The sequence below is a fragment of the Streptopelia decaocto genome (assembly GCF_964273445.1).
Source record: "Streptopelia decaocto genome assembly, chromosome: 19".
Classification (NCBI taxonomy): Eukaryota; Metazoa; Chordata; class Aves; order Columbiformes; family Columbidae; genus Streptopelia; species Streptopelia decaocto.
This window is the reverse complement of record NC_138674.1, coordinates 4,273,554-4,283,626: the sequence shown is the minus strand read 5'-3', so window position 1 is coordinate 4,283,626 and position 10,073 is coordinate 4,273,554. Positions and strand designations below refer to the sequence as shown.

The following is a 10,073-nucleotide window of genomic DNA, read 5'->3' as shown; positions in this document are numbered from 1 at the left end:
CAGCGGCCTTTGTCATGCAAGTGTCGCCATTCAGGGCCAGACTTCAGAGGGGTCTGTGGGGGGAGGGAGAGGGACAAAGCGCTGGAGCATCACGACAAGCCGGTGTCTGTCACAGAAACACCCCGAGGGCTTCACAGCGAGCCCCTGGCACCACGGACGGCGTGGAATTCCATGGCATTTACTGCTCCCAACACCCCCTGTGCTCTGGTGAGCCCCCATGCCACATGACGTTGCACGACACGATTTATAATCACACAGAATCCCAGAATGTCAGGGGTTGAAGGGCCCTGGAAAGCTCATCCAGTGCAATCCCCCCATGGAGCAGGAACACCCAGATGAGGTTACACAGGAAGGTGTCCAGGCGGGTTGGAATGTCTGCACAGAAGGAGACTCCACAACCCCCCTGGGCAGCCTGGGCCAGGCTCTGCCACCTCACCATGAAGAAGTTTCTTCTCAAATTTAAGTGGAACCTTTTGTGTTCCAGTTTGTACCCATTACCGCTTGTCCTATCACTGGCTGTCACCGAGAAGAGCCTGGCTCCATCCTCCTGACACTCACCCTTTCCATATTGATCCCCAGGAATGAGTCACCCCTCAGTCTCCTCCAGGCTCAAGAGCCCCAGCTCCCTCAGCCTTTCCTCATAATGAACCTACTGTCATATTTTTATAGCACATTGCTTCTTTTGTTCTACGGATCAGCCCCAGGTTTGGTGTGAAGGACTTTTCTTAGGAAGAAATGCAGGAAATTTCACCAGGTGTAGACTTGATGATCAATATTTTTTATCACCGCCACCTCCTTCCCCTGCACTGGGCAGCAGATGTGAAGAACACACACAACTTCTGTGGAGCCTAAGGAAGTTTTAGGGTTCTTCAAATTCCCTAGAAACCCATAATTGTCCATTTTGTTTAGAAACTGACATGGAAAAATAAAACATATTCCTCAGTCCATGAAAATGGCAGCTTGTGCAATAGCAGGTCACTTGTGCTTTGCACTTGAATTCTAGAGAGCCTCATTCTTCTGTTTTATTAAAAACATCTTTTTATATGTTGGGTTATCTGAGAAGACTGGCTTGACAATAGGAACACGGTCAGCTTTTACCTAATTACAGGAGTAATTTGAGTTCATTTAATGCCTTGCTTGAGCTTAATTTGCCTCCTTTGGAATTACTGCCATTTTTCTGATCAATTCAGATGTGCCCCATCCTTTGGACAAGTCAATACTCATGAAAATCAAGCCGATCGGGAAAGAAAGGGGCATTCAGAGCAACTGCAGAGCCAGCCCCAAAATACACTCTGGGAATTAATGAGCCATAAGGAGGAAGGCGTATTAACAACCAACCACATCAAGGAGTCCTTTTCTTTCTCCCCTTAGCTGGATATATTGGATTAAAAGCCGCTACGACTGACTCACAGCTGTGGAAGGTTTGCATGCTTGCGTCCCGCTTGTCGAGCAGGAGGACGGCAATAATTGAGAGAGCGAGATGTCGCGGTGGAAAGGATCTAATTTGTTTTGCTGGCAGCGCAGGGCAGTTCACACTGTATGTTTTACGCATTCCCTATTAGTGACAGCAGGACTTTCCAGTTTGAACTTGTGAACCCGTTTGTTGGGGCTGTTGAGACAGGAAAACTACAACTACACAAGCGATGTTCAAACTTTTATTTCAAACTTTTGCAATTAGTTACTGATCGATATGGAGAAAATCCTCCGGCAGTTTATTTTCTTTATAGTAACATGATAATACTGCAGCTTTACAGTAATCAGAACCCTGTCTCTAAAATACATCTGCGTAACTGCAAGCAATTAAAAAAAGAGGATAAGTTTTGATATTGTTGACTATAGTCTGCCCTCAGGACTTCAAATTCTATTGCGGTAAAAATTTCCAGCTATGTGGACCCATCATGTGCTGTCATCAACATACAAAATACACCGTTAAACTTCATGTGGTTCTCAGTCCTGTGACCACAAATTAAAGTTGTAAGAGTGAAGAAGAACACATGGAAGAGTGAAATAGGTACAAGAGTCACACAACGAGTACGAAGTCAAAGCTGCGGAAGGGAAAATGAAGTGCCTTCATCTTCAAACAAGGTCATTCCTGCCAAAGAAATGGTTTATCAGAAAAAAGATGAGGCTTTTCTGATTCATATTTGAAAGATTCAGGTTTTTTTTAATCAGTCTGCATGAGCGAGACTTCACTTTGTTTAAAATATTTCTTACAAACTGCTTCGCTCCAGTTGGCTTTCTCCTTTCAGTTGTTTTAAAAACGAGAATTACTTCAGCTGGACAAGCTGGGCACAAACAATTTCACCACCCATCCCAGCGAAGAAGTTTGCATTGTTTTTAATTATTATTATTACTTTGTTGTGCTTTTTTAAGCACTCTGTGTGCCACGGAGCGAGCTCCGAGCAAACACGCACATCTGCACAGTAAAATCGTTTTCCTGTCTGGTTGGGGTTTTCTACCGATCTCAAGCAACGACTTTCTGTTGCGCGGGTTTGGTTTTTGACACTTGTTTGCTGTGTCTATTAAGATGTTAACAAGCAGTAAGTTTGGAGGAAAAAGAAACACCAAGGCACACACCGGTACCGGAAACCACTGGGCAGAGCAGAAATCATGTAGAACACAAGAAAACCTTCAAATATCTTTGGCCTTTTGCTTGTTTCTGAGAGGCACTTGCAAAAGAAAAAGGTCCAGCTTAAGAGATCCAGGCACCCAAGAGGCACTGGTGCATCTCAAACCCACACTAAAAAAGGTATAAAGATGTTTTCCTGCAAGCTGCGTGGCCTGTACAGAAATCAATAAATAACACATAAATCTTAATGGTTTCCTGACAGATCCTTTTAAAAATCAGCCACTTCTCCCCGTGTTCCATAAAGAACTAGAAATACTTACAGGATTAAAACAATTCTTTTCTTTTTTTTTTTTAACACAATATTTAGGAAGTAAAATTCAACCAGACAGTTTGGTTTCATTGCTAACCAGTTCTACAGTGAATCCAATGGCACAGAACAGGGTATATTTAAGTGCCTATAAACCCAAATTGGGTAATATTTGCACAACAAAATCCCAACCCAGACATTTTAGCTTTTAATTAGGACAGTGGAGCGCAACACTAGTTTCAGATTTCTTCCTTTTCAACTCCAGAGAACGAAAACTCTGAATATTTTGTGCATAGTGAAGGCAATCGGTTCCTGTCCCTCCCACCTTCTCCCTCCATACATGATACGAAGTGAGGAAAACAGAAGGAATACTCGCCCCAAGAAAAGCGGTTGTAATTCAGCCAGAATCGGGCCAAAACAATTTCTATCACCCTGTTTGCAAATTAAATGACTTCAGAAGGGAAAAACCTTATTGAAGAGCATGTGAACAACTCCTGACCTAAACCATGTGCAAGACAACTCTATAAAGCTTATATAAAATGTGCTCTATAACTTCTACAGCCCGAGTTTACCATTAACTGTCCCGAGATAACAATCTAATGTGTTTTCACCCTTGGTTTTTTGTTGTTGGCAAGACCCGTTCTCACCAGTGAGCACCCGGGGAGATGCTTGGGCAGCAAAAGGGAAGCGGGGAGCGGTTTCTCTTCATTTTCTTTTTGTCCTGCAAACGTTTCTCCTCTGCTTCCCGCTCGCCCCACTAAAATCCACGGAATAACAGCGGGCAGGCAATTCAGCAGCAATCGCGAAGCTGTTTGGGGTGGCAGGAGATGTGTGTGTGTTCTCAAAGCGAAAAGGAGCATCGTTGTGTCACACAAAGGAGTTTACAACCTGCTCCTCCTTCAGCTCTCGGTGCCCCAGGAAAGCGGCAGCACAACAGAATATGTAAGATGGTGCTGGACAGAGAGAAGGAACGAACAGAAGGCAACAATTCTTGACAAAAATCAGAGGTTTCTGCAGTGTCACCACAGCTGGGATACACAATTCCGTGCTACGCCATTTCTCAGAGTCACACCCATCGTGTTACAGGTCTGGTTTTGGGGGACACCACGCTAACCCACAGCTGCCTTCATATCTTAGTGGCAACGACGAGATGTGTTGGTCCCTCCAGAACACGGCAGCAGAGGTTTGTAGTTCCAGAAGTAAAGAGTTTGCTGTCATCCCACCCTGGGAATCCACAGGCACAGAGCGGCCTCTGCAACGCCGTGTGTGTCCGATAAGTCCCTGTCACCTCGGCCCGGTGCCTCTGTGTCTGGTGGGTGCACGCAGTGGGGAATAAAAGGTGCAACAACATTAAAAATATACCTTCGACACCCTTGGGCTGGCCTGGGACAGGCCGCCACGTGTCAGAAGATGAAGTGCTCAAAATTAAAACCAAAATTAATCCAAGGCACGTGCTTGAACACAGACGACTCGCAAAAGAGCAGCCAGCTGCGCTGGAAGAAAGAGGAATCCGCTGACTCCTCTCGGATAAGCACTAAACAGAAGACAGTTCACGATCACGTAGAAAACAAAACAAAAACCAAAAAACAGTGACAACTTTAGGAAAAAATGATGCTGATAATAATAAAAGGGCAGCGCCGCTAGAGCCACAGCAGACAGGCAGTCGGAGTGTTTAACAGCAAGCCCAGCCCGGCGGGGTTGTCTCTTTTATGTTAATATAATCCCCACTCCCAGCAGCAGAGGAACTTCCATCACCCGTGGATGAGGACATCATCTTTTCAATCAGGACTCTAGAAGACAAACATAGATGAGTTTGTTTTGTGGGTTTTTTTAATTTTTTCTTTTTAACAAGCAATATTGGGCCACGCAGCTTTTCAGCAGTATGAAAAAGGAACTGCAGTTCATTTCAGAAGGACACAGAAGTCCAGGACTTTGATGATCAAACGATCGGGGTAAGGAACCTCGCAGCACTGACACCAGCATCGCTGTTATGAAGACTCTGGATCACTCCCAGCGCCTCCTGCAAACACCTCACCTCACGTCCAGTTTGGGACTGGGACACAGCAAACTGGCTTCCCTGGTACTGCCCAACCTCAAGATCAGGTGCGAATATCCAGCCTAACACCTTTCAGGAAAGGTCGAATTCTCCATCAAAGGACTGGTGCATCGCAAAAGAATTTCTAATACTTTTGCACAAGAAGTCCCATCCTCCTGGTAGAGGCCAGTGATGAAAAAACATCCCTGGTATTGTTCAAAGAATTTTCTGTTTCCAAAAGCATGTCAGAGCTTAACCAAGGAGACAAAAAAAAACTTCTGACCTTTCAGAATTCAGTTTCCCTTCAGGAGATTTACTTGTGTGTTATTGCTGCTATTTGTTACTTACTGACAGCATCTCCCCTCACTCGGAAGACAGCCAGGCCTGAAAGAGGGAATTAACCCTTAGATCTACCACCAGTCCTTGGACCTACCTCATGGCCTCGTTAATATTCTTGTTTTCCTTCACCGACGTCTCCACCCAACCAGAAAAGCCATTTTCTTTGCTGAACCGATCCACTTCGTCTCTCGTCACTGCCCATGGGGAAAGGTCGCACTGCAAAGCGAGAAATCAGTCATTTTAAGGTTAGCCTTTTAATTTTTAAGCTGGGAAGGGAATTCTCCCCCTTCCTGTGTGCAGGCAACAGGCTCAGCCCTTCACATCTCCCCAGATCACAAGCTGACAGAGAGTTCTCAGGGCAGGGTTCTTAACGGGATGTTGCAAGCGGCCATGGATTTATCTCATCTGAGATACCGACACACCTCAGTCAAACATGCATGGAATGGAGGTTCATCTGGCACGGGACAAGAAAACATTGTCACTCAGCCAAAATTCCCCAAATTTGCAAAATTCACCCAGAGGGAAAGTTCCTGGTACGGTGCCGCTGCGGCTGATACCAACGGGATGGACAAAGAGGCAGTAAAAAGGACAGAAGACACAAAACCTGTCCCACTAGAGCTTGTGTTAGTGTGACTGCAGTACAGCCACGCGGGATTCCCTAACGCAGGCAAAACGGTGCCTTAAAGCAGCGATATTTGTGAAGAGGAGCAGCAAAGCCGCTCTGCTGCCCACCCATCACGTTTGTGAGTCATCTCCAGTTTTAGGCTCTCTCCAACCAGGCAAGTCTCAAACTGAATCAGGAAAGGGCTGCGGAGCCAACGTTGGCACGCGAAGAATGGAAAGGTAGTTTTTAAGTGAAAAAAAAAATAAATCATTAAATGACAGCAATGAATCTACAGGGTGCAACTCGACACTGCGTCCCAATGAAAACCTGACATCCCTCTGGCAGCGCAGAATAGAAACTTCACTTGCAGCGTCATACACAACCTTCCCCAGCTACCGCAAATTAAAGACCGAAAGAGAAAAACAATAAAGCTTTATAACCCAGGAGCTACAGAGCTCGAGCTCCGACAGCCCAAGGCTGCATCCCCGGCCAGAGCAGTTAACATCTCAGTGCCACCCATGGATCAAATCCCACCAGCGCCCTAATTAAAAAGAAGGATCCTTGCTAAAGAAAGAAAATTCAAGAATAGTTAAGAAAAGGATTAAAAAGACCACAGGCTACGGGACAACCCGAGGTGAAACTTATTGCTAAGGGGGTCTCGTTGCGCTTTGCACACCCGTGTGCACACACGTGGGAGCTGCTCACTTTGTTGGCCAGCAGCAGGCAGGGCACGGGGCTCCCGTCCGGCAGCACCAGCTTGCTGTCCAGATCCTGCTTCCACTTCTGGCTGTTGCTGAATGTGCTGACGTTGGTGACATCGAACATGATCACACAGGCTGACGCATCCCTGTAGTACAGCCGGGTCATGGATGTGAAGCGTTCCTGCCCTTTGGAAAAAGAAAAAAGCCTCATCTCAGTTACCATTTTTAGATTTTTCAGGCAAGGTTTTTTTCAGCTGACACCAACAATCTGCACGAGGAAATACAGCGAGATGCGTCCTGCCTGGGATTCCTCGGCAACAGAACTGGAATAAAGTCTTCATCCTGACCCACGCACTCAGATGTCCCAGAAATACCTGCATTACTCCCGGTGCGACAGTTTAAATTCAGCCCTGACCACACGTTCACCCCCCTGAGCAGGATCCCACTTGCGGCAGCGTCCCTGCTCCGGCAGGACCCGGTGCAGGGCAGGATCCCCGAGAGAAAAACTGGAGACTAAACACAAAAAGCATCATCGCTCACGTACGCTGCTATTACTGCTCACACCTTATGGCCTGCCTGTGCCACCCAAACTGCATCCCTGGGTCACTCGGCCGTGCTGCTGCGTGGTTCGATGGCAGCTGTGCAGACGGGACGCAGCACAGAGCGTCCCCACGGCATCGCACAGTGACAACCAGCGGTCCCCACACCGCAGAGATTTCACCGCAGGCTCCCGTGCAGCCCCGGAGCTGCTCAAACAGGCGTTTCACTCTGAAGCCATCGGGATCTGAGCACTGGGAGTTACCTCGAGCACCTTCCACCAGGGTGGAAGGGGATGCTGTGGGGACTGTCGCTGTGACCATTCCCCTCTGCTCGGGGCGCGACCTGCGTGGCCGCTCTACTTTCCAAACATTAAACACCTTTTTGGGGCTGAAATCAGAATCAGTTTCTTGCTGCAATCCTCTTGCTGCAATCTTCTCCTTCCTGTTTTCTTTTTGAGGGTTCCAGGCGCACGCGTCTGAGAAACGAAACCGGAGGAAACCACAACCCTGTTTTCCTCACCGCTCCAGATCCAGAGGTGCCGTTTCAGAGACACCACCGCACCGACCTGTCCTCGGAATTCTGCTGCGGGAGCCACCTGTTTCCCTATCCCCTCTGCTCTGGCTTTGAAATCAAAAAGAAAGGCTCGATAGGATTTACAACCTGCGCTGCCGTCGTCTTTGCAGGTGGGCTTTTGATTAAGTACTTAAATTAGTGCTGCAAACTAGAGATGGCACTGCAGACCGGAGCAGTCCTGCCCCAGCAGGCTTTGAAATATTTATTTTTGTAGCAGACTCCTATTGAAAGAAAGGAAAAAGAAAAAGAAAAAGGCCAAGCCGTTGAGACCTCTCAATTCTGCTTTGTGGTTTGTGTGAACATACCTGCGATGTCCCAGAGCTGCAGCCGGACTGTCTCCGATTCCGACCACTGGACCACCTTCAGGGCAAAATCCACTGCAGAACACCCAGAAGAGAAAACAAACCTATTTAGTGCCATTCTGCACCCTGGAGCTTGTTCCTGTGCAGCCTCTCACCATTTCCCACCATAGGGAATAATAAAAAATATAACACAAAAAATAATTTAGAAACATAAAATAAATTAAGAAATATCTGCATCTCTTATGCCGGGAGTGACAGTGGGGGTGCAGCCCCAGGGGGATGTGGCCCTTCAGTGTTTTCAACTTCTAATTCAACCCCTCTCTATTCATAAGATTTAAGCAGCCGTGCCCGGCCCCCACTATTCTGGGTCCTCAGGGACATTCACCAGATCAAACCTCGGCACCTCCTGCTCCTTGGAGTTTATTCAATTACACTGATGTTAACAAAGTAAAAACGGTTCCACTTAATCTTGTTCCCAGCCTCCTTGTTCCAAAGCTGCTGTTTCCCCATCATCTTTGCAGACACTCCATTTTACAGCACTACTGATGCTTTAGCAGTGGGATCACAGAACCCCAGAATGTCAGGGGTTGGAAGGGCCCTGGAAAGCTCATCCAGTGCAATCCCCCCATGGAGCAGGAACACCCAGATGAGGTTACACAGGAAGGTGTCCAGGCGGGTTGGAATGTCTGCAGAGAAGGAGACTCCACAACCCCCCTGGGCAGCCTGGGCCAGGCTCTGCCACCCTCACCAGGAACAAGTTTCTTCTCAAATTCAAGTGGAACCTCCTGTGTTCCAGTTTGAACCCATTGCCCCTTGTCCTGTCACTGGTTGTCACCGAGAAGAGCCTGGCTCCATCCTCCTGACACTCCCCCTTTCCATATTGATCCCCATGAATGAGTCCCCCCTCAGTGTCCTCTTGTCCAGCTCCAGAGCCCCAGCTCCCTCAGCCTTTCCTCACACGGGAGATGCTCCACTCCCTGCAGCATCTTGGTGGCTGCGCTGGACTCTCTCCAGCAGTTCCCTGTCCTGCTGGAACTGAGGGGCCACAACTGGACACAAGATTCCAGGTGTGGTCTCCCCAGGGCAGAGCAGAGGGGCAGGAGAACCTCTCTGACCTACTGACCACCCCCTTCTAACCCACCCCAGGTCCCATTGGCTTCCTGGCCACAAGGGCCCAGTGCTGGCTCATGGTCACCCTGCTGTCCCCAGGACCCCCAGGTCCCTTTCCCCTACGCTGCTCTCTAATAGGTCATTCCCCAACTTATACTGTACCCTGGGGTTGTTCCTGCCCAGATTCAAGACTCTACACTTGCCCTTGTTATTTTCATTACATTTTTCCCCGCCCAGCTCTCCAGCCTGTCCAGGTCTCTGATGGCAGCACAGCTTCCAGTGTCACCACTCCTCCCAGTTTCATGCTGTTAAATGTCCGTATTCCCTGCCCGCGCTGTGCTCGTTTTCGCTGGAAGGAGCGGAGGTTGGATGTCAGCCTCTCCGGGGCAGGACTCCCGGCTGTCCCCAGGGGCACCGCCAGCCCTGCAGAGTGCCGGGGTGCCGGGTTTGTCCCCCAGCACAGGGGCTGCCCCAGCACCCGCGGCCGGAGCTGCAAACCCCGGAACGCACCGACGGGCGCTTGTTCCTTTACAGCTTCTCGCTCCCATGTCTGCGGGGCCGGGGGGCGGCAAGTTTCCCCCCGCAGCCTGCCAGCGAGCGGGGCTTTACAGTAATTAATGCAATAGTTTCGCAGTCATTAACGCAATAGTTATCGGGTGTTTCGAGCTGCAGGAGCTTTGCACCGGCGGACAAACCGCAGCGCTGGCTTTGCAAACCCGCCCACAGCCCCGGTAGCGAGCCAGCGGCAGCACCGGCGCTCCCGGCCCGCGGTACCGGCCCCGCTCACCTCCCACCGTGGACTTGTAGTGCCGGTTGAAGCTGTCGTTGGCGTAGCGCTGCACCAGCGACGTCTTGCCCACCGTGGCGTCCCCGACCACCAGCACCTTGAACATGCGATCGCGCTGCCCCATCCCGGACACGTGACGGGACACGTGACAGCGGCGGCGGAACCGCCGCCCGAAACGGGGAACTGGGACTGGGAGTTCGAGACCC

The 10,073-nt window shown here is 49.2% G+C and overlaps 1 protein-coding gene across 1 annotated transcript; it reads right to left on the bottom strand.

Moving 5' to 3' along the window:
* Positions 1-1,649: 1,649 nt before the first annotated feature.
* On the bottom strand, positions 1,650-9,997 carry RAB29 (RAB29, member RAS oncogene family). Its single transcript, XM_082069261.1, has 5 exons — positions 9,868-9,997; positions 7,974-8,045; positions 6,560-6,741; positions 5,345-5,466; positions 1,650-4,666 (listed from the first exon to the last, which is right to left on the bottom strand). Exons 1-5 carry the CDS (start codon positions 9,989-9,991, stop codon positions 4,549-4,551), a joined length of 618 nt encoding a protein of 205 aa, XP_081925387.1. The 5' UTR covers positions 9,992-9,997; the 3' UTR covers positions 1,650-4,548.
* Positions 9,998-10,073: the final 76 nt, after the last annotated feature.

Excerpts from the sequence above, each read along its gene's own strand:
- RAB29 (XM_082069261.1), bottom strand. The coding sequence starts at position 9,991 with ATGGGGCAGCGCGATCGCATGTTCAAGGTGCTGGTGGTCGGGGACGCC. Across the intron at positions 8,046-9,867 it reads CTACAAGTCCACGGTGGGAG|TGGATTTTGCCCTGAAGGTG; the intron begins GTGAGCGGGGCC and ends GGTGTTCTGCAG. Across the intron at positions 5,467-6,559 it reads GCCTGCTGCTGGCCAACAAA|TGCGACCTTTCCCCATGGGC; the intron begins GTGAGCAGCTCC and ends CTCGCTTTGCAG.